The following is an 18,170-nucleotide window of genomic DNA, read 5'->3' as shown; positions in this document are numbered from 1 at the left end:
GTGCATACACAATCTCACAGCAGGAAGGCTGTTTGGTGTGTCAGATGTGTATGACAAGGTCATTTGCAAATGTTCCACTCACATACTGCAGTGATTCACTCTGTTAGGTAAGTGAGTGGGAGCTGTGAAGAGGGGGAATATTTTTAGTCTCTACATTTTCTTTGGACTCAGTTGTTACTGGGAACATTGGGGAAGTGACATTGCGTGTATGTCTGTGTGTAACATGCGGCTGTGGCACACTCTTTTTTAAAACATGTAGGCTGCTCTGTATGTCAGATAAGAAGTAAAATAAAAACACAAAACACCTGATGTCAACTTTTAACACAATCAACAACTTCAATTTTTGCACTGGTGTTTTCATGCTTCACTTAACAATCAAGTGTCAGTCTCCTTCCATACAGACTTAATATCATATATGTATGTAGTGTGGACAATGAATACATTTAATACAAAAGTAATGAGCACATGTTCTTTCAAAATGAAAGTATTTTTTTTACTTAGATGCTATTCTTACAGAGGAGCTCCTGATAGAGACATTCACAAGAATGAGACGGACATGAGGTCACAGTAAACTGACTTTAGACCCTCAAATTATGATCATTTCATCCTTATGTGCAAGTGGACCCTAATGGCAAAATTTGAAGAGTGATTTCTTCTAAGTGGAGCCAAATGAGCAAAACTTTCTAGTTTAAAGAGAAAACAGGCATCCATCTATAATCTACTGTATGTTTTCAATGCTATAATCACTGCCATGCAGAGCATAAAGCATTTGCATCACATGAAAGGTTTCCAGCTAAGGATTCATGTCAGCAGCCTGTCTGCAGAAGTTTAGTTTCTTTTTCATCAAAACTCAAATTTTGAGCTACAACCCAAAAAGTAGCAAAAGGCACAATGAGTGCACTTCTGAGTTAATGTATGTAAAAAAAAAACATAAATAGCTAAGCCCTCCATCGCGGTCAACAAAACCAATTTACAGTCTTACTGAATCACTATCAGTTTCTATCCTGCATGACTATGGGGCTACATATCCAAGGAACTAAGGCCGACACCAACCATCTCTTAAACATCTAAAAAAGAAGAATCCGGACAAAGGTGAAAGTCTTTCTAACTACTAACAAAGCCACACACGTCTAGCAGGTCAACAGTGAGGAATAGGGATTATTTTAAAGACGTCTATACCCTGATGACACGTCAGTAACCATCCCCATATCAAATCATTATATCAAAACAAGTATTGTTTTTTTTTTTTGCTTTTGTAGCTTTTACTCAAACTAGTGGCTTCAGTGATTATATATATATGACATACAGCAGCGGATGTAAAGAAGGTGATGATTTGGTAACTCAATTCAATCTGATAAAATAAAATAACTAAACCAACTGAATATTTGAAAAAGTTATGCAGCTATCCTTACCACAAAAAGTATTGAATAAATATGGTGTTGGTTATGAAAGATCCATGTCAATGTTTTTCCTTAAATCTCAAATATGATGCAACCGAACACATTTTAGTGCACCGCATGTGATGCTGACTCACACCAAACTGAGATTAGTTTGCAAATAAATAAATATTCAAACAACATGGAGGCCCAGTAAACAACAATTCATTTTAAAATGTACAACAATGTACACACACTCTCCTCTGGGATTGTTTGGCCTTGTTCCTGGTTTGGCATCCTTCTTATACACACCTCAAAGCTATCAGCAGTTAACTGACAGACACACACTCACACGCTCTCTCTCTCACACACACACACACACACACACACACACACACACACACACACACACACACACACACCACTCTGCAGCAAGAGATTAGGTCCAATGTTAAACAAAGAGGGAGAGCAGGTTGACATGCCAGCTCTTTAATTAGACCACTGCTATCTGAGGACTGAAACACACACACACACACACACACACACACACACACACACACACACACACACACACACACACACACACACACACACACACACACACACACACATAATTATACACAGTAAAGCATTCAGAGGAGCTACACAATGTCTCAAGAAAAATGAACAAATAAAACTGATAGAAAAATGAATACACACTCACACACATAAACCTGCTCTGTGTGTGAGTGTGTATGTTCCAGTTTGTCTTTCTGTCTTGTGTTGTCGCAGTATGACTGTGCAACAGCCAGATAAGAGATGTAGCAGCCAATCAGCTGTCACCTCCTCTGATATTCAGGAGGCTCAGACAGCTCTACCTCTTTTTACTGGACTAAATTTGTCCACACAGGCTACTAAACAAATCAAACACTCCCACTAAACATGTATATGAATGTGGTTATGTACTCCCTGATGATGATATGCCAATAGAACAAAAAATAGTACAACACTGATGATGGGGGGGGGGGAGTTATCTCCTAGCTCCTTTGGAGGAATGCAAGGGGTTGAGATCATTTGAAAAAAAGGTAATTCAACAAGCATCAGTCACGCAAATCCAAGTTGAGGTTCATGTATGTTTAAAAAAAATCTGTATTATTCATAAAAATCTTAGCTCCAAATTTCCCAAAGGCTTTGTGTTTTTCTGCATGCAACAATTATCCAACAGTTTTAGGACACCACCACACGTTTTGAAGTGTTGCAAAGTGCTGCATTGTTACTCTTCATTCTAATTAAGTAGGGGGCTGAACTAAAGCCTCAAGCAGGGGTATGGAGTTTGTGAAGGCCAACTGAATACACAAAAAAAAGTAATTCTAAAAATGAAAACAATGCAATTCCTTATTAAATGATACATTTAATAAATTACAAAACAGGATGTAAATAACTGTCCAAATATTGCCTCTGTTTACCTAATGTTAATGGTAACTGCTTTGGAGGCACTGAGAAGCACTCAAAGGCCACGTCATGATCTATGTATCGGAGCAACACAGGTGTCAATTCATGATAAATCCCTGACACTGCACTAACTCTCCCTCCAGCACAAAACTCGACACATTAATTTAAAGCTAGCTGATGTTTTCCACTGTCAGGAATTAAAAAATGTTATCTCCTTCCTCCAGATGGAGTCTTTTCTAATAAAGTGTCTTCCAGCATATGGCCAGGGCAACCGAATGTACTGGATTGTGCAGACAGAAAGAAAACACAAGCTACAAACGGCAGAATTTGCACATTTTATAATGGTGTTTTTGTTTTTTAAGGAGAAATGTTAATACATGTTTTGGCTCAGCGAACCATCAGGTAATAGCTTTTTGGTTCACAACCTAACAGACTTTGGCTTTTATTCCCCTTTTTCTGAAAATTTTAACTTGCAATTTCCAGAATGTCTTCACAATAAACATCATATCTGTTTATGTTGTTGTTGTTTCATTGAACTGTAAGCCGTTGTATGGGGACAATTCTGCACTATGACCAGCAGTAAATCAACAGGTTACACATATTTATAGCATGTAGAAATAAATGAAATAGAACAAATGTTGAAAACCCGGGATGTCTTGTACAGACAAAAAATATATATAAAAAACTATAAGTTACTTTAAAAATTAAGTCAGAGACAAACATTGTGTCCTTTACATTATACAGTATTTCTTTGTCGTCAATATATCACATCAGTTATGTAGAAACACTGATATGAGCAAGTACTGAAAAGATAGATTAATTCTTCCTCCACTACATGTATTGTTTCACTGCAGGCTAAAATAACAAGACTGTGCCATGTTTTTAACTGAAGTCACAGGACATATAGAATATAATGTAAGGGAGGACATATCGGTGTGGCTATGAGAGTCTAGCTGGTAAGATGAGCAAAGGACATCAGATCATGCTGAGGACAAACAAGGTGCACGAGGAAAGGAGGAGAGGATGTTTAAAAAACAATGTTGAATAGAGGCTTGAAAGATTGTGCTCTTAATATAGAAAAAATAGGCAATAATAGAGACATGCAGGCTAAAAAAAAAATGACGATTGGAAAAATAAATCCAGCCATGACAGGCATGAGAGGGACACTTAGGAGAACTATAGTAAGGACAGCTTTATAATTTTTTTTATCTGGAGGGAGGGGACTGAACTCCAACCAAGGGCAACAGCAAATGTGGGCATCTGTCATCGGCCATCTGGGAGAGGCCTGAGGCCGCTGTGGGGACCAAAGCAAATGTGACCTATGCATGAGTGAAAGTAAACTACTGGAACATTAACTATGCTTTTCTCACATACAAATAGCAGAAATCAGATAAGAGTGAGGTACCTTGGATGTCAAATTTTTAAATTGCTGAAAGGCGGGTTAGTTCAGCGCCACACTCAGCTCCACTATAAGCCTCAGTAAGTTTTATGTTCATCGTTACAGTTAAGGTATAAAAACCAAGTGCAACAGCGTTTCAGACGGCAGCCGTGCAGGTTGTATAAATATTTTATCATCTATAGTTAAAAAGTGTTTGAACCAAAGTCATCACTAAAACAGAGACTGAAAGAACAGCCTGTAGAGAGAAGTCATGCTGCCCTCCTGTCATGTTTCTCTGCTCCAATCACAAGGCAACTATAAGTACAAGAGTTGTTGCTTAAATGGTTATTCAACTATCATAAATACAGTGTGATCATGGAATCAGTAAGCTCTTCTTGGACTAAAGACTGAAAACAGAAGGAGGCAGCTTGCACTGTTTTGTCCTTTTTCAACTTTACCTTTAAGGCACAACGATCTCAAGTTTATGGTCTTTTACTAGCTTTTAAAACATACTTGACTGCATCTTAATAGGTTCGTATAATGCTAGAAAACCACTCTACTGCCTTTTGCAAATGGGCTATTTCAAAAACATTTTACAATGAAGTTCAGGAAGGTACTAGACTGACGAGACAAGAAGGGAGAGGAAGTGATGCCATCTGACAAAAGTTCACAGCCAAAATGAGCAGAAATGTCAGGTATAGCCTACAAGCCAAAGTAATGTGTTGCTGAATAAATGACCTTTTCATTGACTTGTCTAATCGTCTCCAGGGACTGTCACTTTTCCATCCTCAAAACAGATACATTTAATTGAATGTATATGGCTGGTTTCAGAGATCTTTCAGTATGCTGAAAAGCCTGAAAACATAAAGAAGTGCTGATTACAATGAAATGGATTATTTATGACAACTATGATGTTCTGTGGGCTGTTGGAGGGAATCAGCCTGAATGCAGCTGTAATCCTCCTTCCTCTGTCTTCCTTCTAGGCTCAGCACAAGACTTAACCTACATTCTTACAACAAAGGGGATTTATCGTATAAGTATTGCCATTGCCAGCTTTCACAAAAATTGCAAAATAGTATCATACAGTATATGTTTGTTGAAAATTAAGGTAGGTTTCCCATGCAATCCCTCTCCCAAGTAAATGAACGCACTCAGACTGGCTGTTTGATGAATTTTTCCTTCAAAACTTGTAAGGAGACATCAGTGTGATATATTCTTCATTAAATTCAGCTGACAAACATTACAGATTTTTTTATGAAAATCTGTAATGTTTTCTAACTATCACTATATTTACCTTGTACATTCAGGCATGGGTTGCAGAGTCTGATAGAGTCAGACACTAATTCCCTCTGTTTTGCCTCATTTTGAATAGTTATGGAGTTTATTTAATGTCTGATAGGTAAGGCCAGTACAGTTAGTTTTCTCTATAATTATGGAAAAGGCTGTTATAGTTTTTGTTTACTGCAGAAAATAAATAAAGTCTGACATTACTTGTGTGACGTATCGCTGTACTTTAAGCGGAGTAAACACTACAAGATAATCTGGCTGATTTTGGGCCAGAAACATGTTTCATAGTTACGATCAGAAATCCTGTTGTGTGGGTATAACACACAGGACAGCAGAGCAGGCACTCTGTTGATTGTCTCATGGAACAATAGCCAATCGTGAAGCAGGAAGCAACAACAAAACATTCATAGCGATAACATCAGACATAGCATCAATTTAGATGGAGGTTTTTTTCTCTGTGAATTTTCAGTAAGTAGTAAGAACTAAGTAGTTCTGGTGACATATGAGGAGACAGTGGCAGTATTACACCCTGATAGTTGTCTTCACCTTCTCCATCTGCAGTCTTAAATTAACTTTCACCAGCATGTTCACTATTAATGTAAAGGATATTTGAGGAATTGCAGGTGAGAACATATTTCTCCTGGCTCAGAAACATATGTGTGTGATCACATGTCTACCTTTACAGAGAATATGATGGAGGGTTAATCTACTAACTGTCTGTTTTCCCTTCAGGTTTTCGTGACGTTAACAGAGGTCAGATCATATGACGCTGATGAAAGAGGCTGAAACACTAATTACATCTTCACCACATCACGGAGACATGAACCCTATATCTCAGTCTGTCTCTCTATATACAGTAAGATTTTTTTTTTTTTTAGCTCTGGCATGAAGTGACACTCTCGCCATTTGTCAAACTTCAGCAAAATGCAAATATTTTTATGCTAGCTGATGGCGTGCCAAGTAGAGAGTCCTTCAATGTGGAGGGCAAACGTATGCTTTCCATATGGAGTGAAAGTAGAATGTGGGAGGAGAAAACATGGAGGCGAGGATGACTAATGACGATGACTGAGAGATGTGTTTCCGTGTCATTTGTCTAGTCTGTGTCTCCTTAGAGGATAAATATATATTGTGCAGAGGAAGCCCTGTATATCTTTATATAGACAGCAATGAGTACGCAATAGGAGAAACTTGCCAAATGCCTGGTCTTCATAATAGGTGCTACATTATTTTTCCTCTGGGGAAGCAGAAATAAATTGACATACAGTATATAAAAAGCTATTACATAACTGTTACATTAGGTTGCACGGTTTTTCCGACACCACAGCCATCTTATTAACTTGAAGTGTCCCTAAATGATACTTAAGACCCAGGCATAACTTAATGTAAGGTACCGGTTAAAATAAAGACGATCAAATGGCAATCAGTTTTTTTGTTGTATGCTTAGACTCAAAATTAGAAAACTTTATTCATCCCAGAGGGCATTTCAGTTCCACAGTCCACCCAGACCATGCAATTACAAACGAACAACAGATGGAGTAAGTCAGAGACAACAAACCAATCAGTGCTGCTGTGCTTTGTCAAACTGCATATTCATTTCTTAAAAATAAAAATGAAAATAATAGTTTGAAATGTAGAACTATATAACTGCCTCCATAAAAGTCATCATTTCTAATCATCAGTGGAAAAGACTTAAAGTCCACTTGAATTTTGTCAGTCTATGATATGTTTTTATTTAGTTTAGTAATGTCATGAAGTGAACTTTACAAAACAGTCTAAAAAGAACCCTTAGATTCAATTAATTATCCAAAGAAAACTCTCCTTACCAAAAACATAAATTAAGTGATTAAATCGGCTAATAAACACTTGAGGTAAAAAACAAAAAAAGGTGTTTCTTTAAGACTCTCATCCTGGGCTAGGGGGACTACAAGTTGAGCTGCAATACGATGCATTTTAGAACAATAAAATACTTAAATTCTTAATCTATTAAAAATTCAATTGTTAAAAAAAGTGAAGTGACCTGAAACTCAAAATATTAAGGTGGAAATGTTTTCATCTCAAGTGAATCGCTGGTGCTGGCAGAAAGTGATAAAATCCTGCGAATGATTTGCTAACCTACCATGTTTAATATTGTTAACAAATAGACTTCTTGTTGGCTGTATCATTAACTGCCTTTCATTTTTTTAAGTAATTTGATAATAACACAATGTTGGCTGCTTGAAATAATTATTATTTTATCTTTAGTTCAGACACCAGTTTGATGCATATCAGGTGTAGTTTTGAAAAAGGACATCTAATCTTTGCATTAAGCAGTTAATGATACTCTACAGGTGTTTTTCCTTTTTTTAAGGTTTATTTTGGGGCCTTTTTTTGGAGATAGGACACTTGATAGACTCAGAAATCAGAAGAGAGAGAGAGAGAGATTGAGGGGAATGACATGTAGGAAAAGAGCCACAGGTTGGATTCGATCCGGGGCCCTCCTTGTGGAGGACTAGAGTCCCTGTACATGGGCCGCGCGCACAAACCACTACGCTACAGGTGTTTTTAACTACACTGTAGACATATGCAACTGGTAAGTAAATATAAGCATTTGCAGATTATTAAAACAAAATGCAACTATTTCAATGTGTAAACATTTATAATAATACTGCTTGCAAGGTTTAATGTTGTTTACACAAAAAAATATCCACGTGTTACTTTGTTAATTATAAACTACCTTCATTAGGAATTATCCATCGAGACTGCAGATTAAAGATATCTTTACTTTAATGAGAATTACCGAGGTATATAATCTTATTGTAAATATTCAACTAATTTTTTCGGAGACAATCATCCCATCAGGTACAGATGACTTTAGATAAGATCACTCTTTCTTGCTCTCATTCTCCGCATCATCCATCCTCTGAGTTCTCATCTGTGCTGTCTCGTATTGGAAACTTGACACGCTAAATTGAATCGACTTTTAATTAGGTGTACTCCCAAGGTAAAACAGGTTTAATTGCCTGAATTATCTCACTGATTCCTGGAGGTGGTAGAGCAGAGAGAGGCATCTGGATAGGTTTTTTTTTGTATAAACAACCAGTGCTACTGTCAGTGAGGCAAGTTTAAATCAAACTCCTATAATTAAACTGATAATTAAACCTCTTGATAGCATCACCAAAACACTGTGGAAGGATGATTCAAGTGGGATCAGGCTTTACCTTGCTTTAATTATGTATTCTCCACACATACTATATTTACATTTGTTCATGTGACTGTACTGACAGTATGACAATAGAAAGGGCTTTACTAGATGTGCAAAAAGGATTCACCTTCTTCCACCTGATTAATGCTGATATATAAAGGGGATCATTTTGTTACAACAATGCATTTTATTAAAATTTGTAAACAATGTGTAAACAATTTGCCAATGTGTTAGTACAGGCGGGTACTATTATCACAAGATGAGTCAGGTCAGCTCTACTGAGCTTTATGGTAAGTTTTCACCTCATTTTTTGTCTGTCTGGTCCTCAACATTACTCTTTGCTTCAATCACGTCACACTAAGAGTACTTTTGATAAAGACATTCAACTGCTGTTAACCGACAAGATCTAGAAACTACTTTTGTTGTACCTGAGATAAGTTGGTTATAAGACAAATTTTGGAAAGGTTAGGAGCACAAAGAGCACTTAATAAGAGCACGCTATTATTTCAAAGTCAAGAGCAAAACTGGGTTAATTCACTAAATTTCCTGCCTAGTGTCTGAGAATTAAAGAGCATCAAAATGATAGGATGAAAATTGTTCAAACAAAGCCTCTCACATGACTTATCAATCAGTCAATCAGTCAATCAGTCAATCAATCAATCAATCAATCAATCAATCAATCATTATTTGTATCGCGCCAATTCATAACAAGTGTTATCTCGAGACGTTTAACTTAATGAACTTATTTGTAATACTTTAACACACATACACCATAGACCATTGGAGAGGGATATTAATTTGCTTTCTGTGAGGGCTTTTATAGATATGCCGATATCTCAGATCAACTTGAGGAATGCATACAGTTTACATCCACCACATTAACTGAGAAGTGTGTTATGCAGTGTTGGACTTGCACTGGTCTGTTCCTGATCCTGACTGGGTGTCAAAACTTGCTAACTCTCTGCTTACTTAATGATGACCTTATGTGTACTTCAAATAAATCAGTAAAAACCTTCCCGTTCAAATGCAATTCAAAAGGCCAATCTTTATTTTGACTGGCTGGACAGATCTGGTAATCATACAATCTGGCTTTGACCGTTAAATAGCTGTTGATGTTTTTTTTTCCCACTGCTAAAAGCTGCTGCCATACATTTTATAGGCAGCAAAATAAACACAAAACATTTCCTTTACTAAACAAGAGCAAACAAATTATTACATCCTAATCAGGACTTGTTACCTAACAGAATCTGTATATAACAGCATCACAAAGTCATTTTAGCCAGATGACCAATGAACCTGACTTTTTAGAGGTCATAACAGACCAGAGGCTTCTCCATCAGCGCGCTGTGATTCAGTCATGACAGAAACAGACGGCAGCACACGAGCAGCTGAGCCATCGTGCTGTAATGACTCCTCCAATTAACAACCATTTAATTCAACCCGCCTCACTGCCCCTTTGTGTTCAGCAGTAATAGCCATTAGAGAGAATATAATGCACCGTTTAATGAGCGAACAAAGAGCAAAATGATTTCAGAATAAGAAGCTGCTTGAAGAATCAGGTGCAAACTGAGGAGAACCCAAAATGGTCATCATTATGCTTTTCTCAGTAAGCTAGTGTGTGACATGCAGATTTATTGTTGGGCTTCCTCTTATGACTGTTCTGCTTAAACCACTCTGCAGGAAATTATAAGAGTCTAAGCCAGTTATATGCACTCCTACAAGAAAGACAAACAGCAGATACAAAAAAAACAGCATTATGGCACCTTTAAAATTAAAAACGTAATGGATAAATGATTAGCTTTGGTAGAGGATGCTTAATTATTTTGCTATTATCTTGTGTGCACCAGCCACAGACAAACCTTAGGGGACTGCAATGCAAAACTTCAGCAACAGCAACTAAAAGGCACTGACAAACACTTGGTGGACTTTTCAGATAAGGAAAACACTAGGTCTAGTCAGGGGATGAAAACAATCTCTCAAATCTCTTTCATTAGAAAGGACCTGCACTAAAACAGCACTATGTTAGCTACAAAGACAGTAACCTCACAGCTTAGTTTACAACCAGTTAATGTGTCTTTGTGTAGTGGACAATGATTATGCATTGTCTTCATAGTCAGCAATTATTTTTTCTTTTTCTTTATTGAAGAACCAAGACACCAAGAATCAGAATTACAGCGAACAATGCGATTCCAAAAACACCCACAAATTCAAATTTAGTTTTTTTGACAGTAACATACACCGTGGCTTTTGAATAAAGTCAAAATCATGCTTTCAAATGAAACTTGTCAAAGTAATGTAAATGTATACTCTTTGTGGAATCCTGTTCATTGCATCAGACATTTTCTCTGTTGCCATGTCAAAATGATTCATCCTCACGCCTGCACATTCAGGTGTGTTTCTGCACATGTGACACACATGCATAAATGGGCGTGTACACCTCTTAACACCACACTCACACACACAATCATATTCACACTGCTGCCTGCTGAGTTGGATCGCTACCTGCACTACAGCCGCAGGAGGTTGGAGAGGGAATGGACCGAATGAAAATTCTGCTTCCCACACAGCCCTCGAGGTGTGTGTTCATGCCCTGATTCATATGACGAGGGTTTATTATCGTCAGGGCTGCTGTGTGACATACATGTGAGGCTTTTTTGCAGACAAATTGGTTAAAAGGCGATATCAAAAATACAATATTTCTGTGTTTGTTTGCTCAAGTGCAAGCTTTCTGTGAAAATACTCTGACAGTGGCATCTCTTTACTTTATCACGTTAATGACGATAAAGTCACCAAAGAAAAGGAGAAGTGATGTCTCACAGTACTTTGACCAAAAAGAAGACGATAACATCACATTCAATGCAAGATATATGCCGTTCAATTTGCATAGCATAGAAATACTAGTTCGATGCATAACCACATGTGCATTAAGCACAAGGAGAAACCAGCAGAGACAGGCAACAGGAAGCATCACATCTTTGCTATAGCCCTGTTAGCACACGTTGCTGTGATAACAACAGAGTAGAGAAGATTAGCCTACTAATACCAATAATAGAGACTGATGATATGCTCCCATTCATTTGTTTAAAGCTAATGGCATTTGTTGAGCTGGAGTACAAGCCGCCATCAGGGCGGACAACAGCTACGAGGGTGGAATAGATGTATGAGAAAAGAGCAGCAGAATAGAGGGCTCATCTGCAATAACAAAGTGGCTGTTACTACAGACTCGTTGACCACTCTCTCCACGTTGTCACATGTTACAGTAAGCTATTTTGACGTATGTAAAACCAAAAGTCCAAAAAGAGGTGGCCAAAAAAAATGATGGACCATCTCGTTCACAGAGCTGGTGTTTTCTCTATATTTATAAAGATTATCTGAATTAATAACCCCCGGTTAAATTACCATCATTTGTCATTTCATTCAGAACATGGATTTGAAGTGCCCTTGTATCTGATGCATTTTTTAATGGCAAAAAATATATACAATGAACAGGTAATGGAGTATAGTTCATGAGGTGATGAAATACTCAAATATTAAAATAATTTAAAGGTCCCACCCATCCTTATTTCAGATTACTTCTAACGAACACAATCGGCCAAATATGTTTCCCCAGTGTATTTTTTCCTGCCAGCCCCTGAGTAAAACGTCTGCTTGAAGTCGGGGTGAGCTGACGTGAACACAGTTGTCTGGAACATTCACTGCACGGGAGTGGGTGAGGCCATGACATTGTTCACATCTTGACGAGTTTCTCTGCTCTGTCCTCTTTCCTGCTCGTTTCAGTTGCTAGTATTTTGATTCCTACTATGAACTAGGAACTGTTCATGATCCAACCTCAGAGTAAAACGGTAACAGACTACAGTTTATGAGCTCTTATAACTGCTTTCAAGTATAAACAAACATTTAATTTATAGACTGTCTTTCTATTTATCACAGCCCAGTATTGACCTGATGGGTTGTCATTACATGTCTCATATCGATCTTTTGTTGAAATTTTCACAGTTTTGCCGTACCTTGAAGGTGGGTTTTTGCACTCTGGGCTCTGGTTGACAGACCTTAGAATGAGGAGGGAGTTCAGCAGAGAGTCGGGGAGGTGGCTTTGTCATCGGTCTTTGCTACTAAGCATGCCAAATAAAGGTGACAGTTATCAGTCCAGAGACAGGTTTAAGCTTCTGCTGTGTGAAGGAGAGAGTCGTCTGACTGGTAATGACACAGCCTCAGAGCCATTACAGCTTTGATGGGAGACTTAAGCAGAAATCCATTTTAGAGTGTCGGAGGTGAAGCTGACAGGGAGGGGGGAGGTTAGGGGGAGGAATCTGGTGTGTGTCTGTTGTGATAAGGTGTTTAATGCACATTTGCTGGTGCCGGCTTCCTGCGAGCGCGACCATGGCTGGTGAATTTACCGACAGTCCATTAAAATCATTTTTGATGCTAGATAGTATTGTTTTTCTCCTTGTTTACAAGCTTAGTCAAACAGAAGCAAGACGGATGTGTTTGGGTTAAAACAAAATGTGTTTTTCTGTATTTTAAATGTGCCAATCAGTCATCTGCAGAGGAAGTGTGTGACAACAACAAAGGCAGGGGGCTACAACAATACACTCCCGGGCAGAAAATGGCCGCCTGCAGATCTCTGCTGCACGAGAAACCACAGTACTCCGACTGCAAGAGTATTGATCAATTTTTCTATCACCTGTATTTTCTCTCACTCAATGATCCAATGACATTACAAGGTCTATTTAATAGAGCCAAAACAATTAGCTTTTCAATCGATTAGGTAAAGGATAAAAATGAATCCCAGTCATTTTGGTAATTCATTCAAATTAACATTTTCAATAGAGGATTTCCTTATTTTCTTATATCTTTGGGCTTAAGAACAATATCTCATTATCCTGTGTATTTATTTTAGTACTTTCAGTGGGGAAAAAAAACGTATAGGCCTACACACATTAGCTATGCTCTATCCCAAGGCAGCAATACTACCAGGATCTCATTAAAACACAGAAGAAACACAAAACTGACCATTTCTTAAAACTGACAACAAAGATCTGATTAAGATCTAAGATAGGTAACACTGACAATAAAAAGGTCCTCACACTCAACAGAACATGTTTTTGCGTTTGTTTGTTCATTCCTTGGTAGACTTTATCAGCAGGAGCCACGAGTCCATTGACATTGAAGGGCGGGAGCTCAAGCTGCTCCCATCCCAATCTCGTTCCACATGATTATTCTCAATTTCACAGCTGATGGTTTTTACTGAGACAGACGGCGGCAGCCAAATGGCAAAAAGAAGAAAAACGCTCAGAGGTAAGAAAGAGGGAGAGAGTGAGAGTGTGAGAGAGAGAGAGAGAGGAGTGTGGGGGAGAATTTATACGGGCGGTCACTCAGCTTCATCATCAATGTTTGGGATAGAAATAATCTGTGAATATGGACTCGTGCAGGGTGCAGCAAGGTGAGAGGTGCTGGGTGCTGCTAGATCCCAGGTCTGAGGTTTTTTTTTTGTTTTGGTACATCATAAAAAAATATTATCCAAGGCCTGAGAAAGTTATCAATATCAAATCAAAATTTAAAAAGTCAATAACCAAATTATTGGACCAGTATTTTGTTATTTAAAAAATAATAACAATTAAAGTAACTGTTTGAAAATGTAATTGTATTATCCTTTTCAAAATATGTAAAGATTACTTCTTTTTTTTTTACACGTCTGCTTTGTTGTGTGTTTGTTTTGCTTTTGATTTAACATGTTTTAATATATTTTAGATCAAATAAAAGGCAAATATATGAAAGGGTATTATCTAAACTAAATTATTGCATTGCAGCAGCATGCCCATGGTCTACAAATAAAATTCTCTAAACATAAGGGAACATAATTAATTGTAGACACCTTAGATCACATATTATTATTATAAACTTAAACTTTCAAGTTGAAACTGAATTAAGAAATTTCCTTAACCATCACATACGGACTCATTTCATGGTATCTGCTAAAACAAACTTCACATGTTTTTTCTACATTTAGTTTAGACCTAAAAGAACGCAATTTCACGCCATAGGTAATGCCTTTAATAATCTTATTTTTCCCCCAACAAACTGTAGAAATCCAGTTTACTTGAACTTATAACTTGTGCTACAACTATTGGTTGATTGAAATATCTCGTTAATATGATTATCTTTCGAACTATTTTGGTGCATTTAAATAAACCTGGGAACCTCCACAGAACAACAAAATGATTCTCAGGTCCAGAGTTACAGTATGTAGGACAGGTAATGTTTTATTATTTGTCTTCAGCTCTTGTTCTGCAGTTCTCCCTTTAGTATCCTTTTACTCATATTTGTTCTTTTGTGTGCTTTTTAAATCTGTTCAACACTTTTGTCAACTGTGGTTGTTTTAAATCTGTTATATAAATACACTTTGATTTGATTGGATTTTAGAATATTTTTGGTCCACAAAGCACTCAGCAGCCTTCACAACTTTGTACGTGCCAAAAGATGAACTGGAGCTCTAAGGTCATTCCACGCTATTGTTTGGATCTATCACTGAAACTCTGTCTTCAATGACTACAGGTGTACCCAAACATTTTCTAATCTATCTCATCAAAACAAGAATGTAAATCCTATTCTTTATTTAACCACAATTTGCTTTCTACATTTCTGCATACTAGTGTGCTGTATTCAAATATATATCTACTACTTAAGGCGCTGTGAACTTATTCTCTGTGTGTAATATACAACATAAATAGTCAGCTTTACCTTTCTTTAAGAAATTGTTTCTGTTCATCTGAGGCTTCATGCTGCCATGAATGTGATACTGACCCAGCTGTGTAACCACATAAATGCCCGAAAGAATCACACAAGGTATAAAAAACACGTCCAACTCACAGTGGCTCACACAGGGGGGAGTGTTGGTGAAAATTACAGCATCACCCAGGAGAGTGAGCGATAGGGGGCGAGGGATTTGATGAATCAAGGACCTTTTGTTCACAGAGAAAATGAATGCTTGCATGCAGTTGGAAAGAACATCTCTACATCTCTCGGGCAGTGCGGCGCTGCTTGGCAGGAACGGGGGGACATAATTTGGAGCCATTTAGGTTTGAAGCTGACGCAGAGGCGACGGAGGAGAGCAAGGTCATTTAAAGAAGATGCAGAAGATGACGAGGATGTGGTCAGTGCTTGGTGGGGGGCTACTCTGCTTGAATCGAGTAGAAGCTGAGCCTGCCAATGCAACACTTAGAGTAATGACAGTGTGAGAGACACACACCCATGGAAAGACACAACGGAAATATGACAGGTTAACATGTCTATAGATAAAAGAACATAACTTGATCAATCTACTGATAGAATATTAAGCTGTAAACGCCATGTAATCGCTACAGTATTTGAGTATTTTTTTTAAGTAAAACAACCAATATTCAGTGTTCCCGTCTTCTGAGAAAAAAAATTTGATTCCTGGATGTCTTAATTAAAGCAAAACAAAAAGGCCTAGAAGTCTTTCAAATGGTTCTCTAAAATGTGACCAACATGCAATTCCAGAGGCTTTTGTAACAATTACATTTTTGTGGAGATGCTAAAGAAGGCAAAATTAATTAATGTGGTCAAAATGGCTCCTAATTTTGTTCTATACTTATTTTATTTAAAAAAAAACATGTTCTATACTTGATGATTTCTTCTCTATATCTTACACTTTAGGGATCAAACTATTAGTATTGTTTCCAAGAATACGACCATTGATCTCAGAGTTCCCTCTTTTCACCCTGAGAAGATGTTACAATACATTTATGTGGCAGATAGCATCATCCAAGGCTGTTCACATTCTCCTCCAGCGCACACTGCAGAGGCCAAATCTACGTCACATGTAGCATAAAGAACAACATATCCTAATTGAACACAAAACAAACTGCAAAAAAAAAATAATCCTATAAGATTTGTGTTAAGTCAAAATATTTTAAAAGGTTAAAAATAGATTCTATGATAGAGGAACCTACACAAAGGCCTGTATGATATAGTGGCAGATAAGCAAAGGGGAGTGCCCAATAATAGGGTGACACCATTGTTGTTCCATGAACAGGAGAAGCAGTGCAGGCCAAAGTGTTTGTGTGATAATAACCTACATATAAAATATAATATAACGTGTTGCTTGCGTTAAGACCCCCCCGTCATAAATAGCTGTATGTAGTCCTTTAATAAAAAAAGATAGTTAAGGGGTCCTTCATGTGTTCTTATAAAAGCCAGGATTACCCTGCCTTAAAAAAGAGGATGAAATAGCCTATATAAAATAACATTAGGCCTATATAAATTGTATAATCTATCTCTAGCTCTCAAACACCGAATACGAGCACGCAAACAAACACATCTCTGTAGTGTGAAAATGTGTGGTAACTCAAACAGGCAGCCACACGCAGAGTTCTCTGGACAGTGCAACATTTAAAAAGCCGATGTAGCCTTCACCTGTGAGCAATATTAAACTCGAAGCAGAGAATGTAACATAAAATATATATCCTCCTCCTGTTTAAGCTTCCGAAACAGTATTCAACCATAATTTCTCACCAAGAAAAATGAAATTAAGACAACAAACATATGCCAACTATTGCCCTATAAGACCGAAACATTTATCAATCTCGGACAAAGGTTAATGCTATAATAACTTGGCTCAACAGTATACCACATTCAAAGCGAACATTTCTTAAGAAAAGTAGAGACTGCCTCGTCAATACAAGTAGGAAAAGTAAGAAAACACTAGACACATTGACTAACCTATACCTGCGAGGATAAATAAAGAATAGTCAAGTCCTTTGTCGTACAGTAAGTGAACAAACCTAACCTTTATGTGACAAGCCAAACTACCTGAAGTGTAACCTCGACAAATGTTAACTGCGATTTTAAGTCCATTTATTGATGCTCCAATACGTTTCTGAGTAGGAACTTTAAAAACACCAACTGGAAAACCGCTTCGACAGGTAGGAATAAAATTAAAAAAAAGCTTCTCCTACCTGTGTGAGACGACTTCAAGGCTGCTTCGTTGTCGCTGTCCATTTCCAGCTGTCACAGATTACAGCGCGAGCTCAGCTGCAACCTCTTTTCAGCACCCGCGAGCGAGTCCAGAAAAGATACACCACGCGGGTTAATGTGCGCGCACTGAGCGGTGTGTATGGAAAGCAAAGAGTGCCATAATTTTTTGACACGCCAAATTTGCCATACTCCATGTTATTATTTCATGTGGATTCCAGTAAAGGTTCATTTTAAATGCTTATTTATTATTTTTTTTAGTTCGTTCTGTTTTTAATTTGAACAAATTAGCTAAACTATGTGGACTGTTGTGACTGTCTCCATTATAAGTCATGAAACTGTGTTCATGTTAAAACTTTTCTATAACAAGTTCTGACCATTTAGCCGTCCAATTGAGTGCTGCAGTAATTAGTCCTAAAACCTGGAATTTTATTTGAATTTTAGCACTTCCGGTTCCATCGTCTTCGAGTTCTCAGTTACATGCCTGAAATAAGGTCTGTGGCAAACACAAGCTTAAGAGATT

The 18,170-nt window shown here is 37.6% G+C and overlaps 1 protein-coding gene across 1 annotated transcript in view; it reads right to left on the bottom strand.

Annotated features, from left to right (window-relative positions):
- The window catches only part of LOC132955519 (zinc finger protein 385C-like), a 70,012-nt gene extending 52,250 nt beyond the window's left edge, over nt 1–17,762 (bottom strand). Inside the window, exon 1 of the mRNA XM_061028382.1 lies at nt 17,632–17,762. Coding sequence (XP_060884365.1) covers nt 17,632–17,674 — 43 coding nt within the window. The 5' untranslated portion in view covers nt 17,675–17,762. The remainder of the gene's footprint in view (nt 1–17,631) is intronic.
- Nucleotides 17,763–18,170: the final 408 nt, after the last annotated feature.

The sequence above is a fragment of the Labrus mixtus genome, chromosome 21 (assembly GCF_963584025.1).
Source record: "Labrus mixtus chromosome 21, fLabMix1.1, whole genome shotgun sequence".
Lineage (NCBI taxonomy): Eukaryota > Metazoa > Chordata > Actinopteri > Labriformes > Labridae > Labrus > Labrus mixtus.
This window is presented reverse-complemented; position numbering and strand designations above follow the sequence as displayed.